The sequence below is a fragment of the Pelophylax lessonae genome (assembly GCF_965119305.1).
Source record: "Pelophylax lessonae genome assembly, chromosome: 8".
Classification (NCBI taxonomy): domain Eukaryota; kingdom Metazoa; phylum Chordata; class Amphibia; order Anura; family Ranidae; genus Pelophylax; species Pelophylax lessonae.
This window is the reverse complement of record NC_138775.1, coordinates 85,675,887-85,692,820: the sequence shown is the minus strand read 5'-3', so window position 1 is coordinate 85,692,820 and position 16,934 is coordinate 85,675,887. Positions and strand designations below refer to the sequence as shown.

General features: G+C 45.6%; 1 protein-coding gene across 4 annotated transcripts in view; it reads right to left on the bottom strand.

Moving 5' to 3' along the window:
- PBRM1 (polybromo 1) overlaps nt 1-16,934 on the bottom strand; it is a 179,058-nt gene that overhangs the window by 136,447 nt on the left and 25,677 nt on the right. For all 4 annotated transcript variants that reach the window (XM_082265488.1, XM_082265485.1, XM_082265487.1 and 1 more), the window contains exons 6-9: nt 16,004-16,120; nt 7,094-7,162; nt 3,875-3,973; nt 2,305-2,390 (exon numbers count right to left, since the gene is read on the bottom strand). In XM_082265488.1, coding sequence (XP_082121614.1) covers nt 2,305-2,390; nt 3,875-3,973; nt 7,094-7,162; nt 16,004-16,120 — 371 coding nt within the window. The remainder of the gene's footprint in view (nt 1-2,304; nt 2,391-3,874; nt 3,974-7,093; nt 7,163-16,003; nt 16,121-16,934) is intronic.

Below are 16,934 nucleotides of genomic sequence, written 5' to 3'. Positions count from 1 at the left end.
GGCAGGAGGGTCAGGCTTGCCCTCCACGTCAATGCGTAGCAGCTTCGCCCATTCAGTCACTGTTTGCGTGACAAGTGCCGCAGTAAAAGCAGGCCTCAGTGCAGTCCCCGCCAAAGAGTACATGTTGCAGGCCACAGCCTCCGCTTTTCTATCCTCTGGGTCCTTAAAGGAAGGGGAATCTTCCACCGGAATAAAGGTAGCCTTGTTAAGCCTGGAGACTGGAGGATCCACCTTAGATGGTACCGACCACTTCTTCACTAGAGACTCCTCAAAGGGGTAGCATCTAGTAAACCACCTAGACACCCCAGAGGAACGTTTTGGCCGATTGCCTTCTTTTGCGAGTAGTTTGCGAGTAGGTCAGCAAAATAAGTGGGGAAAGAAAAAAAACTTTTGCACCCTTGAAGGTTTATGGGTGCCGAAGGCAACCTGCGCCCCAGGAGCGACGACAGCCGCATCCTCCAATTTTCCACGCACAGAAACAACCAGTGCGTCCACCAGCGCCTTATCTTGCGCAGCAGTAGAGGGCTCATCCTCACTATCAGAGGAAGCACGGCGCAGGGTACCAGACCCGGCCAGGGTACCCACGTCTGCGGTGGCTGAGTCAGATTTAGAATCTGAGACAGACATCAGAGAGGCAGGGGTTATGTGGGAGACGTTTCTTCGCACCCACCCTCTAAAGGCCAGTTCCACCCGGGACACAAATGCTTCCAGGACCGCTGAAATCGCATCGGTGGACAGTTGAGATCCGGGGGGCCCTGTTGCCTCCGTAAGGGGTCAGGTGGGAACACATGATCTGAGGGGTCCATTTGCACTAATAGAATCCACCAGCAAACATTGGGAAATATATGTGAAAAGAACGTCCCTCCCCAGAGAGAGAGAGAGAGAGAGAGAGGAGAGAGAGAGAGAAGAGAGAGAGAGAGAGGAGAGGGAGAGAGAGGAGAGAGAGAGGAGAGAGAGAGGGAGAGAGAGAGGAGAGGAAGAGGGAGAGAGAGAGAGAGAGAGAGAGAAGAGAGAGAGAGAGAGAAAGAGAGAGAGAGAGAGAAAGAGAGAGAGAGAAAGAGAGGAGAGAAAGAGAGAAAGAGAGAAAGGAGAAGAGAGAAAGAGAAAGAGAGAGAGAGAAAGAGAGAAAGAGAGAAAGAGAGAGAGAAAAAGAGAGAGAAAGAGAGAGAAAAGAGAGAAAGAGAAAAGAAAAAGAGAAGAGAAGAGAAAGAGAGAGAGAGAGAGAGAGAGAGAGAGAGAGAGAGAGAAGAGAGAGAGAGAGAGAATGCCCCCAGCAACTCGCTGTCCCTGGAATGCAGCAATCTGATCAGGAAGGTCTGCACGTTAGCGGGGGCTCAGGAAAAGAAAGTGAGCCAGGAAGTTGCCCAGGAGTGAAGGGAGGAGCTCCTCCCACCAAAAAACGCCTCCAGGCACACCCACCAGCCTTCACAGCAAAAAAATCCACTGCAAAAATGGCCGAGGACAGGTGTACCAAGATGGCCGACGCCATAGAAACAGGCAAATGGCGGCTACGCGCGAGAACACAGCAACCAGGACCTATAGGGGGACCCCCTGCCAGCCCATCCAACACCATCCAGCTGGAGCTCTCCCCGGGAACCCACAGAAGACCCCCCCCCACCCCAATCGGTCGAGCACCACGCACTCCCCGGGCCCCATGCGGCCTGCAAAACTAGATCCCGGCCCCAGGTAGGCGCAACAGTCCCTCACGACAGGACAACGAGAACCCAGGAGTGTGAGGGTTCGACCACCCCAGGGAGGGGACCAGCGTTCCACCCCCAAAATCCGCCAGGGAAGAGGGGGACACATTTACTCACCATACCAGGAACACAGGCGGGCGCCATCTCCTGACAGGACCCCTCTCCACCGAAGTGTGGGGGCTGTCGGCCAAATAGGAACGCTGCGACATAGGCCTAGACCCCGGCAGCTGATTGTAGTTCTCATAAAAACAGAATTGATTATAGTTCTCACAGGAACAGAAAATAATAAAAGGAAAAAATGCTAGGACCAGAGATCTCAATGAAGTAGGGTCCTTACTTCTGACTAGGTAGAAAAAAAAAAAAAAAAACTGAAGTCCCATATCAAGTGGGAGTATACCCCCTGGGACTGCCCTATATTTTTATTCCGCCTAGTGTCCTACTCCTATGGAGAGCAGCATAAACCCATTGGTCAAGAAGATATGGAGTTGTGTCTGGCAATGAACGAAAGAGAAAAGGGAGCCCCACCACCATCAAAAAGCAGAGCATATAGCCCACAGGTATTTCCCCAATGAACCAAACAATAATGAATTTGAGCGCAATTTTGTACCTGCTACGCAAACTTGACTTTGAGGACTCTGTATAATCAATTTCGGACTTCTTAATGGCAAAAAGTTTCTTTATGTTATTTGCATCCTGGAAGAAACAGGATAAATATGTTATTTATGAGGTTCATAAACATTTATCCTAGCTGCAAATTTGTGGACAATGGAAAAGGATGGCAATTCAATTGTACTACAACATTGAGGTATATTCAAAACTTTTCTTTTGGCGACAGTGGGGAATGGTTAAAACCCTGGTCAAGGTTTCACTAGACAGGAAGTAACATCTCCAATTGTAACAGACAAAAATAAAAATGCTGCTTTTTTAGTACAGGGTAGTAAAAAAAAAAAAAAAAAACTCTGCTCTCTTCATTCCTGTTGCAGATTTTCTCTTCACTTCCTGTCTGGTGAAACCACTGTCACTTGTTCAATGAAGGGAAGTCTCTTGAGCAAAGTCCTTGATATTAGTAAAAACCTGACATGTTTTGTCTTGCATTTACTTGAAGGCTGGATTCACATTTGTGTGGGGCAGCCTTTTTCGACCAGGGCGCCCAGGCACCCTGGGGTGCCTTGAGGCTTCTTCAGAAGTGCCTTGGCAAAATGCCTTACAAATTGATCAAACATTGTATACAAATCAGCGGGTGGATGAAGCCTGCCTTTTAGTTACACAGTCAGAGGTTTCCATTATGCACCATTACGACTTTCTAGACACTGGAAGCCTAACAACCAATGGTGTCATCAGTTAAAAAGGAGGATGCCTGTGGCCTTCAAAGCATCCTTGTTTGACCCTCCTGTGCCCCTCTCCCTGCAAAAGTGTTTTTGCTTTGGAATAAAAAAAAATCACGGGTGTCTTGGGTATGAATGTTGCTGCATTGTGTAAAGCTATTAGAATAGTTTTTTACATTTAAGAATGGGCTGCCCCAAGACTGTTTATCATTTTAAAGGGTGCCTTTGAGATTTTTCCATACTTTTAAAGGGTGCCTTGAGATTGCCTAAAATTTTAAAAGGGGCTTTGACCAAAAAAAGGTTGAGAAATACTGGTGTGGGGTGTTATCACATGCATATTAACATGGGTCATGGTAAGCCAGTCCATTATTTTTAAATAGCCTGCCAACACAGTGACAACAAACCTTTTTAACCCACATGCACCGTTTGTTTTCTAGAGTGCCACAGAGCACATACCTGTCTATTGTGATGTGCTGGGCTGCCCTTTAAAATTAAAGGCACTGCAATGCACCACAGTTCCTAGGTTATCATGCTTTGCAGTAACGTGCACACAATACTGAACATGAAATATGAATCACATAGGTACACATAGGTGTTAAAGGGGCACCTGATGAACATTTTTGATACCCTTCCAAACACACCCTGTTTGATAAGACAGTCCTTATGAGCCAAATGGCTTGGTGTACAGTGTTATGTAGCTTTGATTCGTATGGGCGGCAGAAATTAACTGCTTCTCCTGACAGACACTCCCCATTTGGAGTGCAGTACAAACTTCACTGGATTCTCTACTGCATGCATCATCTGTATAAAATGTATCAGACTTAAAAGGAATTAGAAAAGGTATTTACTGACCTTAAACACCTGCGAACCTGGCTCATTGTAGGTTTTAGCATTCTTTGCTAGCAGATCAATGTCTTTTGCCATTGCATTAACGCTTTTATAATAACTAGACTGTAATAAAAAACAAATGACAATATAAAAACAATGAACATTTTAGATTAGCCTTTCCTAACATATATAAATTACAATTTATACAAATTATAGGCCTAGAAAAACCTCTGTTAAAAACAGTTTAAAGGTGGTCAGTAGAAAAAAAATGCACCCTAAACTGGTGGCCAGTGGGAAGAATGCCACCTTACAGGGGTAGTCATACTGCCACCCTAAGGCTCCATTCACACTTGTACAAGTCCAAAGTTGCAACGACTTTGGAGTGCACCTATGACGCAACTTTGGCTGGGTGCAACTTGGATACGACTTTGGCTTTCACCAGTGATAATGGACAACTGTTGCACACTAGTTGCATTGTTTAACATTCAGGTACGACTTTCATGCAACTTCTGAGGGTTAACATTGAAGTCTATGGCCCTCAAGTTGCATGAAACTATCTCAAATCACAACAATAACACAAATCAGGCCAAAGCAGTGCATGAGCTACTTTGAAGTTTATGCAAAGTTGCATGACCTTACACAGCTAAAAAGATCACTGGTGTCACAAAGCTGACTTTTAGGTAGCTTTGGCCCTGGAACTATGCAGACAACATCAAATGGGAGGCCACATTAGCCTCAAATTAGCCACACAGCTCAAGGAACCCACAATAACCACTTTTTTCTTAATATTTTTGGGAGTCACAGATCCTTTTAGAATCTGATGAAAGCTATATACCCCCACAATGATACAAATTTTACGGTAAACATTTGCTTAGTGGTCAATGCTATAAGCAGTGGCTGGGTGCATTTTCTTTGGTTTCTTTCAATGGGAAACCATTTATTGTTACAAGGAGGGTGGCTTTATTGTTAATGTAATTGTTATTCTTTATCAGACCCTTACTGACCCCCTGCAACCCATGGACCCCAGATTAAGAACCCTGCTCCAGAAGAACCCTGGTTGAGAATGGCTTCTTCTAGAAGAATTGGTACATATGCAACAAAGTTCCAGCGCTGAACACTGTGGCGTCCACAGTGTAAATTGTTCCAAACCAAACCGGCGCAGCAGTCAGGGTTAGTACAAAATGACCATCCAACAGGCAACCAAGAAGGACAGCGCTATCCGGGTGTTGGTTACATAGTTAGTCAGGTTGCAAAAAGTCCATTGGGTTCAACCAAAAAAAAAAAAAACAGTATTGAAAACCCAACCATACAATCCCATATACACAATCCTATACCAGTTGTTGATCCAGAGGAAGGCAAAAAATAAACCCCAGCAATGCATGATCCAATTTGCTAAAGCAGGGGAAAAAAATTCCTTCCTGATCCCCCGAGAGGCAATCGGATATATCCCTGGATCAACTTTACCTAAAAAAAATTTTAATACCCATTTATATTATGTACACCTAGGAAAGAATCCAGGCCTTTTTTAAAGCAATCTAGTGAGCTAGCCAGAACCACCTCTGGAGGAAGTCTATTCCACATTTTCACAGCTCTTATGGTGAAGAAACCTTTCTGTATTTGGAGACGAAATCTGTTTTCCCCTAGATGTAAAGAGTGCCCCCTTGTCCTCTGTGTTGACCTAAAAGTGAATAACTAAAACACCAAGTTCACTATATGGTCCCCTTATGTATTTATACATGTTGAACATATCCCCCCTTAATCTCCTCTTCTCAAGAGAGAATAAATTCAGTTCCTCTAATCTTTTCTCATAGCTGAGCTCCTCCATGCCTCTTATCAGTTTGGTTGCCCTTCTCTGCACTTTCTCCATTTCCCCGATATCCTTTTTAAGAACTGGTGCCCAAAACAGTTCTCTAATGATGAACAGGCCAATGGATATTTCATTGGCCTGTTCATCATTAGAGAACTGTTATGATAGTACCAATACCCGGATAGCGCTGTCCTTCTTGGTTGTCTTCTAGAAGAATAATCGAGCCCCTACCTACCAAGTCAAATTAAAGCAGGTTAAATGTCGGTTTTCCCAGAATATAATTACAACCCGAAAAGAAACTGCACAAGATCAGTCCTTACTTTATAATTTTATTGATACACTTTTATATATGCAAGACAATCATATCATTATACAGGCAGTCCTATTTGTTTGTTTATTCACTTGCCAATTAGCACTGAGGTTTAAGGCTAAGTTCACATGTAGGCGTTTTGGGGCGTTTTTCAGCTCTAAGGATCAGCTCAAAAAACGCCCAACAAGACAAATCCTATTCATTTCAATGGCCTCTGTTCACATCTGAGCGTTCCAACGCCTTGAGCAAAACGCCTGATGCTCCAAAGAGTACATGAGCTTCTTTTTGGGCAGATTACAGGCGTTTTTGCCCCATAGACTAAATGCAAATGCTGGAAAGGCAATATAGAGCGTTTTACAGGCGTTTTACCTGTAAAGCAAGTTAAAACATTTTTTTTTTCACAATTTGTTTAAAACACTGTCACCAGTGCAGTACACTGTCGTGATATAACTGGTGTGGTGGTGATCAGGGACAAAAAATAAAAAATATATATGTTTGAAATAACTTTTTATTCAATATTTTAACATTTTTTTCATACTTTCATCAAAGTAGTTCAATGTTACCATATTAACACTGCACTACTCTGGGGAGTGTTTAGGGTTTTTTTTTCTATTTACACTTTTATTGCTGGTCATGAATGGGTTAAGTTCATGACAGCTGTGAATACTAGTAATCTGTGATAAGCTACAGCTAATCACATGGTACAGGACACTATGATTTGCCCAGATACTATGTGATAGCTGTGGGCCAATCACAGCTCACTAGCAAATGAAGCAAAGCGGTTATGATTCATAACAGCTTTGTTGACATTGTGATCATGTGATCACTGTGGGCGGTCAGCAAGTAGTTAAAGAAATCATTTAAAAAAGGATGAAAAAAACAGCAGTAAAATCTCTTATTTCAGCCTTAATTATTGCTTCTTGAGACAAACTAAAACCACTGTTGCGTACATACAAAAATTGGAGAACCAGCCTGTATGATAAATCTTTGATGCCTGTAAAACCCAACAAGATGCTCACAGAGCAATATACAGTGGAAAAAGAAGATCTGATTGTTTGCTACAGGCATCAGAGATTCTTCTTTCAAAGAATTGATAAAGAAGGCCCTGCAAGCTAAGGCTGCATACCTGTATCCTCTGGGATATCGTCTTCAGATCTATGGGTTCCTTAATTATTGCATAGTAGTCTGGATAATGCTAGAGAAGATAAAATGTATTTAAAAAATATATAAAACCAACTGTATAAAATAAGAATCCATACATGATTGTCATTTAGATACAAAACAGAATACATTTTGTTTTTTCAAAGACAACTGTATATAAACAAACTTCCCACTAATCACATACACTAGGATTGTTAACATAAATGCAAGAAGGCAGGCTAGAAGATAGCCCAAGACCAATCACAATTGCAAACCAAAATCAATCTGCTAGGGAAAAAAAACATCCAAATAAGCTTAGTTGCCAACAGAGAATCTATCAGTGTTGCTACACATGGATATTAAAGCAGTATGAAATGCAAAGCCAAAAATATAATACATTGCAGCCAACCAATCCTTAAAAGCCGTGGCTGCGTTAGTTTTCTTCTTTTTCTTAACCACTGAAGGACCAAGCTTTTTCTGGCATTTATTGTTCACATGTAACAATCAGTTTTAGAACCCCCAAATGTTCTTTATTTTATTTATTTTTTAAAGCAGAGGCCCTAGAGAATAAATTGGTGGCATATTTTTATCTCACGCATTTGCGCAGCGGTTTTCCCAAAAAAAACAATATGTCATCCAATTTTTTTTTTTTTTGCAATATAAAAGATAAAAGATGATGTTACACCAAGTAACATACCAAACATGTCACACTTTAAAACCACGCACACCTGTTCATCGGGGACAAACAACATACATTTTACTATCGATAAGCAACGCTTTAAAACAGGTTACAGGTTACCACTTTAGATTTACAGAGGAGGTCTAGTGCTATAGCTACTGCCCAGGGAGGGACACAGCTCTTCATCTTCTTGACTGTAGGGACGTCCCAAAGCAGTGTCAAACATGAGGGGTGGGAACAGCAGAAAAAACAAACTTCCCCTAGGCTAAACATAGCCCACCAGGTAACTTGGAGCTCAACTGTCAACAACTGGAGCTCACCTGAAAAAAAAAAAAAAAAAAACCACTCAGGAGGACAAGTCTTCTAAACGGCAGCCTGCAAAACTTTGTGGCCAAAAGAAGCATCCACAGATGCCAACACATCCACTTTACAAAACTTTGTGAATGTGTATACAAACTACCAGGTAGCCGCCTGCAAACCTGCATTACTGATGCCTGACGATGGAAGGCCCAGGAGGCACTAAGCGCCCGAGTAGAGCGCACCTTGACAGGGAAAAGGGGGAACCTGACTCTTAATAGAATAAGCCTGAACCGAACCACTGTCTGTATGATTCATCTGGAAATGGTTGCAGCAGAAGCAGCCAGCTCCTTGCAAGGTTCATCTGTGAGAATAAATAATGAGTCTGATTTCCTAAAACACTCCGTAGCTGCCAGGTACACCCTCTACTTCCCGAACCACATTCGGGGAGTGCAAGGCAACTTCCTTAGAATGCTTAGACTTGGGACACAGGGAGGGCAATACAATGTCTTCATTCAGATGAAAGTCAGAGACGACCTTCAGAAGGAATGACAGACATGGATGCAGAACCACCTTAACCCTGTGAACCACCAGGTAAGGTGAATGACAAGACAACACTGCCAGTTCAGAACCCTGCGTGCCAAAGTAATGGCCACCAAAAAGGCCACCTGTTGACAGATAGTCCGCTTGCCAATCTTCCACCCCTGGAATGGGCACAGCAGAGAGGGCTGAACGAATCTTTCTGCTCACCTTAGAACGTCGGCTACTTCCCGAGCCGCCAGGACACTTCTTGTGCCCCCTTGGTGATTGACATAGGCCACGGCCCTGGCATTGTCCGATTGAATCCGCACCGGACACCCCTGGAGACGACTTGTCCAATGATCCACACAAAGTCTGATCGCTCGGAGCTCCAGTACATTAAAATCGGTAGCCTGGACTCTTTCTGAAACCAGACCTCCTGAACACAATCTGACACCTGCCCACTCGGCAGGTGCATGCAAGTCCGAAGAGACAACCATCTGCTGGTCAGAAAAAGCCAAATTGCCTCCTGCAACTTTTGAAGTCTCTCCCAAGGAAGAAACACTCTGGCCGAGGACGAGTCCAGAGTCAGACCCAGATAGACTAGGCTAGTGGACGGAACCAGGGCAGACTTCTGAAGTTTCAGAAACCAATCGAATTCCCTCAGCGTTTGCAGAGTAATCTCCAAGTTGTCCAACAAGGCGGATGAAGATTCTGCTTATAAAAGCATATCGTCCAGGTACCCCAGTACTGCGATCCCCCGCTGACGCAGCAGTGCTAGAAGCGGGGCCAACACTTTCATGAAGATCCGAGGAATGGAAGCGAGACCAAAGGGTACACAAATTGATAATGCTCCTCATCCGCAGCAAAGCGGAGGAAACGCTGATGGGCAACTCATATTGGGTTGGGAAGGTAGGCATCCTTAAAGTCGATGGAAGCGAGGAATCCCCCTGATGTAGGGATGCCACTATCATGCACATGGACTACATGCGGATCTTCTGTACCCGCACAAAGCGGTTTAACACCTTGAGGTCCAGTATTGGGCGCATCTTGCCCTCCTTCCTGGGAACTCTAAACAGGTTTGAGTAAAAATCTTGAAAACGTTCTGACTTTGGAGCCAGATCACCCCTTGAAGTAACAAAACTTGCACCGCCCACAGAGATCCTTCAATTCAGTGGTTCTCAACTCCGGGCCTCGAGACCCACTAACAGACCAGGTTTGCAATATAACAAATACATCACAGGTGATATATTTTGATGCTCAGGGATTGCAGTATTCTAGTCTGCATCTCCCCAAGGTGATATTTAAAATCTGGCCTGTTAGTGGGTCCTGAGGCCCAGAGTTGAGAACCACTGCCGAACCAGCCACAGCCACATATGGCGGGCCAGAGCCTCCGCCCTCTTATTAGCTGAACCTGTAAACTCCTCAACCGGAATGAAGGTAGCTAAATTTGACCTGGAAACCGGCGAGTCCACTACAGATGGAACCGTCCACCTGTAACGCAGTTAATCCTCATAAGGATATCGCAAGCAAAAACGCTTACCAACCACTGTGTTTTGGACAACCCCACTGTTTTGTGACAATGTTGTCAAGGTAAGTGGAAAGCGGAACACCCTTGCCGCTTTGGAGGGCCTGTGGGTACCAAAAGGAAGAGGTGCCTCCGACGCGGCATAAGCAACAACCTCCATTTTTAAAGTTTCACGCACTGACACAAATAGTGCATCCACCAGCGCCTAACTTAAGCACGGCTATAGGAGCAGAGGAATTATCCTATCTGAGCACTCAGGGTGCGTGGATGCGGACGCAGACCCAGTAGGGTCGCTACATACTAAGCTCACCCCAAAAAACAATCATGGGAGGCCGCCAACTGCGATCCCGCAAAGGGGACGCTGGCCAAGGGCCCAGAATGGACCACCTATCGGACCCCGCAAAAAAACAAGGGGGTCGTCCTCCAAGCCCTCCATAGAGGGCATAATAGGACTTAGCCCCCTTAAAAAGGGAGCCGCCTGCCATGACGTGAAAGAGCAGGCAAGGTACCCTCACAAAAAAAGGGCAGGTGTCTCATACAATAATGGCGGCCAGGCTGTCATTAAAAAATTGAAGCGCCCCCACAGCACTACCCCTTTTCAAGGGAGGTGGCAAGCTGACCACATGGCCTAGCAGGCTGCGACCTAAATTTTTATGGAGGCCTAGCCATAAATTGCATGGATCCTCAGCCTGGCAGGTCCCCAAAAGAAGAGTGTGGGCTTCAGCAAAACACACTGAGGCTGCCCCTCAAGGGTAGCGCCTGACTCGGCCGCATGGCCTGTTAGGCCGCGGTCTACATTTTTGAAGGCGCCTAGCTGCCAGGACGCGAGCCCCAGCAGAGCCGACAACCCAGGAGCAGCGGAGGGGGAAGTGGATGCCAGAACAGGAAGCAGTGGCATCAGCCACCCTCAAAGGGGCCGCCTCACATAATTTCCAATGAGTAGGCCGCTAAGCCGAGGCCTTAATTTTTGGCCGGTTACGGCCGTGTGAGGCGCGTATCTGGTGACCCAAGCATAGGTAAAAAACTATTCAGTGAAAGGGAATACAAAAAGGACTGACGGCCATTCGCTAAAATAGAAGAGAAGCGGTTTAACCTTAAACTGCATAAAGGGTTCTATACCCTCAGAGCTGTAAGGATGTGGAATGCTCTTCCACAAGCAGCCATATAATTGAGGAGCATCGATAGTTTCAAAAAACTATTTGATGGGCACCTTAACGACCACATCATACAGGGGTATTCAAGGTACTATTGAAAAACACACACACTCATCACAGTTTGAACTGGATGGAATGGTGTCTTTTTTCAGCCTAACTATGTAATTATGTACCCACGGATGTTGAAACATCCGCTCCCCCAGCCCAACAACCTCCGCAGGGAGCCCAGAGGACATCCCTGCCCTAGTCACAAACCCCCAGGGTGGCAGGGAACCCTGCTCAACCCCCGTTGCGCCCCAGGGAAACCTGGTCAGCAGCAACTTCAACCAGCCCCCGTTAAGAGCATGTGGCAACAGCCAGCTCATAATCTCACCATTGGAGATGGGGGGGGGGGGGGGGAGTGTGTGTGTGTGTGGGGATGAGGAGCTGTGTCCGTCAATGAATGAGAGAGAAAATGGGATTTTTGTGCTTAATATAAAATCCATATCTCTGAATTATTTGACGGACACAGCTCTCCATGATTCAGAACTATAGGGTTATAATGCTCCCTACAGGAGTAGGACACTAGGCAGAAAAAAAAAAAAACTTGGCTACGCCTATGGTCAGTCCTAGTTGGTATACACCCCCCTCTCTGATAAAGGCCTTTAGTTTAGTAACAAGCAATGTCAGAAGTAATAAGCCTCCATACAGGCGAGGGAGCGGTGTCTGGCAATGAACTCTTATGGTAAGTACAAAAAACACATTTTCTATTTCGTTCATTGATAGATACAGTTCTCCATGATTTAGAACCATAGTGACGTCCCCAAGCAGTGACAAACATGAGGGGTGGGACAACAAAAAATCCCAAGGCTAAAACAAAATTGCCAACCAGGTAAACGGGAGCCCAACCTGAACAATACACCCCCAAAGAGAGAAAAGATCCTCCAAACAGCAGCCCGCAAAACGTTGGAGCTAAAGGAAGCATCCGCAGATGCCAACACATCCATTTAGTAGAATTCAGTGAAAGTGAGCACCGACGACCATGTGGCTCTACGCCGGATGACGGAAAGCTCAAGAAGCACTAAGCGGGAAAGGAGGAACCTGACCATAGATAGAAAAGGCCTGAGTCACCGTGTGTCTGATCCATTCGGACATTATCTCAGAAGAAACAGACAGCCCATTTCTTGGCCCACCCATGATCACAAACATTGAGTCCGACCTCCAAAAAGATTCAGTGGCTGCCAAATACACCTGAATCATCCGAACCACATCCAGGGCAAGCAAGCAAATTCCTTAGGATGTTTGGTCCAACAACACAGGGAAGAAAACACAACGTCTTCATGCAAATGGAAATCAAAGACTACCTTAGAAGGAAATGACGGACATTGGTGAAGAACCACCTTATCTTTGTGAAACTCCATGTAGTGGGTACGACAAGGAACCCCACCTGTTCTGACACCCTGCGAGCAGAGGTGATAGCCACCAAAAAAGGTGACCTGGGACAGCATAAGCAGGGGAATCTCCTCAATATTTTCAAAAGAGATGCTTCTGGAGAACTGAAAGCAGCATAAAGTTCAGATACCAAGGCGGTCGAGGACACCCCATGGGTGGATTTAGACGTTGAACCCCTTGAATAAAAAAAGTACGCACAAGGGAGTACATAGCCAGGGGTCGATGAAAGAAGACCGCCAAGGCCGACATCTGGCCCTTAAGGCCAATTTCTGCTCAACAGCATGATGAAGAAAGGTCAAAATCAGAGCCACCGAAAAAGGAACGAGGGTGAACACCAATTGACTCACACCACGAAAAATACGCTGTACACGTGCAATGGTAGATGTTCCTAGGAGGTAGACATCCTAGCCTTCAGCAGTGACGGAATCATCGACCCAGGCAACCTCTAGCCTTCAGCACCTGGCTTTCAACAGCCAAGTCGTCAAAGCCAGTGACTGTAAAACAGGATGGAAGATCGGGCGTTGGGACAGTAGATGCTCCCTGAGAGGTAGTCTCCAAAGCATGTCGGTGACCAATCGCACTAGGTCGGTGTACCAAGACTGACGAGGCCACTAGAATGATTAGAATCCCTTTGACCTCGATCGTGCGCAAAAGCCATGGCAGAAGCTTGAGAGGAGGAAAGGCTTAAAACATACGATACTGGTCCCATGGGCCACCAAAGCGTCTTTTGCGCCCACCAGAGGATTCCTGTGACCTTGTCATAAACCAGATACATTTCTGTTGAGTGGGGACAACAACAGATCCACCTCAGGGGGATCCCCACCGAAGACCTATCAGATGAAAAACACATCCAGGTGAATGGACCACTCCCCTTGGTCCAAGGCCTGCTGACTGAAATAGTCCGCCTGCCAGTTTTCTACTCCTGTAATGCGTATGATGGAGAGGGCCGGAAATAGCGTTCTGCCCACCGGAGGATGCCGGCTACTTCCAGGGCTGCCAAAACACTCTTTTTCCCGCATTGGTGATTGACATAAGCCAGCACCCTGGCATTGTCCAACTGGATTCATACCGGGAGCCCCCGGAGACCATCTGTCTAGTGATCTTGGCACAGCCTGATCGCCCAAAGTTTCGCCCAAAGTTTCAAGACATTGATCATCAGTCTTGACTCTTAGCGTTCAACAACCCTGAGCAGAGCTCAGTCCCAGTACACCTCCCTACCCGGACAGACTGGCATCCATGGTGACCACTATCCAATACAAGGGGAGGAAGGATCTGCCCTGCCGAAGAGCGATGCCACAAGATCAGGGACCCCCTGGTTCCCCCAGTACAGCCAAATCAGATTATCCAGGGAACTCAGACACTTGTTCAATTTCACCAGGATCTCCCTTTGAAGGAACTTTGTATGGAATCTGTGCAAACAGAACCACCACAAAAATGTAGATACCATCAGGCCCTGCACCCGCATGCAAGTCTGGAGAGAGGACCACCTACAGGACAGCAGAGGATGAATTGCAGCATGCAACTCCTGGAGATTGTCCAGAGAAAGGAACACTGGCTAGAGCTGAATCCAGAGTCAGACCCAGATAATCAAATTTTCTGGATGGAATCAGAGCCGACATGCAGTAGCTTAGAAACCAACCTAACTCTTCCAGGGTCTGTAGTGATCTCAATGTTGTCCATCAGGGTCGCCGAGAATTCTGCTTGCAAGAGATCGTCGTCCAGGTAGCCCAGTACCGCAATCCCCTACTGACGTAGCAACCCCAGAACCAGGGCCAACACTTTTGAGAAGACCTTAGGAGTGGAGGCGAGACCAAAGGGTAACGCCACTAACTGATATTGCTCAGGTGCATTTATACGGAGACTTGATTACACACAGGTGGATTCTATTTATCATCATCATTAGTCATTTAGGTCAACATTGGATCATTCAGAGATCCTCACTGAACTTCTGGAGAGAGTTTACTGCACTGAAAGTAAAGGGGCTGAATAATTTTGCACGCCCAATTTTTCAGTTTTTCATTTGTTAAAAAAGTTTGAAATATCCAATAAATTTCGTTCCACTTCATGATTGTGTCCCACTTGTTGATTCTTCACAAAAAATTACAGTTTTATATCTTTATGTTTGAAGCCTGAAATGTGGCAAAAGGTCGCAAAGTTCAAGGGGGCCGAATACTTTCGCAAGGCACTGTAGGAGGGATAAGGAAACACTTTCTCCGTACAAAACGGCTTGAGTGACAAAAAAAAAAAAAGGGGGAGGGCCACCTACGCAGCAGCCTCAGCTGCACCCTCGATCTGCAAAGTCTCCCACACGGGATGTAATCAGTGCATCAACCAGCGCCTCCCGAGCGCAGCTACAGCTGTGAAAGAATCATCCTCAACGACCGCTGACGTCCCTTCAAGGATCCACAGAGGAGACCGCAAAAAGAGCCCCCTGAAAGGGGGGCTGCCCACCTTGATGCAGGTAGTCCCGCAGGCTGAATCCCACTAGGTGAACCCCCGGAGGTACCGACCACCCCATGAAGTACCTGCGCCCCGCTTACTGTCCAGGAAAGGAGGGAAGGGGCCCTCTACTTACTGATAAAGCGTGCGTGCGGTTAATACTTAAGACAGAACCTCCTCGCCACCGAAGAAGGGGGGGGAGCTGTCGGCCAGGGTAACACTGACGCAGACTGTCGGCGCCTGGTCATATGTATCCCCGCAAGAGGTTCAACTCGCTGGCTGCCCCGGTCCAGGATGGGGCCTGTCGCGGCCGACCCAGCGTGCAGCTTTGGTCTGTGCGCACTCGCTGGCCAGACTGGGGGGGACCACTGGATCTAGATTATCCAGTCCAGCAGTTGATTGTAGATTTTACAGGGAAAAAAAACACAACCAGGAGAAAAAAAAAAATGCCAGGCGTAGCCAAGTCTTTTTTCTGCCTAGTGTCCTACTCCTGTAGGGGCAATATAACCCTATGGTTCTGAATCATGGAGAGCTGTGTCCTTTAATGAATCAAAGAGAAACACACATTTTTTTTTTTTTTTTTTTTTTTTTTACTGCTCTTTACTGCAACACATCAAGCACTTTGCACTGCATTGAAAAATTGCTCCATGCCCCGTTATAGTCCATTGCATAGTTTTAGCGGCCAATTCAAAATAAATGGACTGCATAACACTATGCAAATACAACACACAATACCACACATGCATTACTGCAACACACTGGTAAGAAGGGCCAATGCAGTTTTAAATTGATCCAGTTTAGTTGAGTAAAATCCTGTTACCACTGTGTGACAGATTCTTTGCCACTTACCATTTTAGATGGGACTTTCTGAAAGAGTTCACTGATTATTCTGCCATTGGGATCTGTGGCAGCGGTGACAGATTCCAAAAGTTGTTCCAGGATGGGCTTCAAATAATTCTGAGAGGGCTGAAAATAAAAAAATAAAAAAAAAGTTTAAAAATCTGAAGATTCACACAAAAGGTTTACTTGAGTTCTCTTGTGAATAGATGATGTTTCCTATAAACATACACAAAGAGGTTGATTTACTAAAACTGAGTGCAAAATCTGCTGTAGCTCTGCATAGAAACCAATCAGCTTGTAGGTGTTTTTTGTCGAAGCATAATTGAAAAGCTGAAGGTAGAAGCTGATTGGCTACCATGCACAACTGCACCAGATTTTGCACTCTCCGGTTTTAGTAAATGAACCCCAAAAGTGCTCCTTTGTCTATTAAATATAAAATGGGCTAAAAAATAAAAAGTTTAGTATGGGAAGTTCATACTAAAGATTTTCTTGATTTCTCTGGTCACAACTACTGTAGATAGGAGGTGTCCTATAACATTGATAAACCCCAATTGTTCCTCTTGTCTAACATTTTTGAAAACCAAAACCCATTCAGCAAGAACCGGCCCGAGAATCGAACCGTTAATGGGCAGGATGTATGTACCAAGTTGATCGATCATTTAACTTGGGTATAACCAGCCTCCTGAATTCTCTTGTGATTAGCGCTAGTGGCTCCTATAGCCGCTTGCGATAATCACTGTCCACCCCCTGTGGCTACGGCTTCCTCCACCCACCCCCCTACCAGGAGAAGACAACTGCCGATTTCCCTGTCAGCATTGTCTGTGTTGATGGGGGAATCGTGCAAATTTATTTTCTGCAACTCTTGGTTGCAGGAAAGAAATTTGCACTGTGTATGGCCGGCGACTGAGAGTGTTGTGCGTCTGACCGGGCTGTGCGTCTG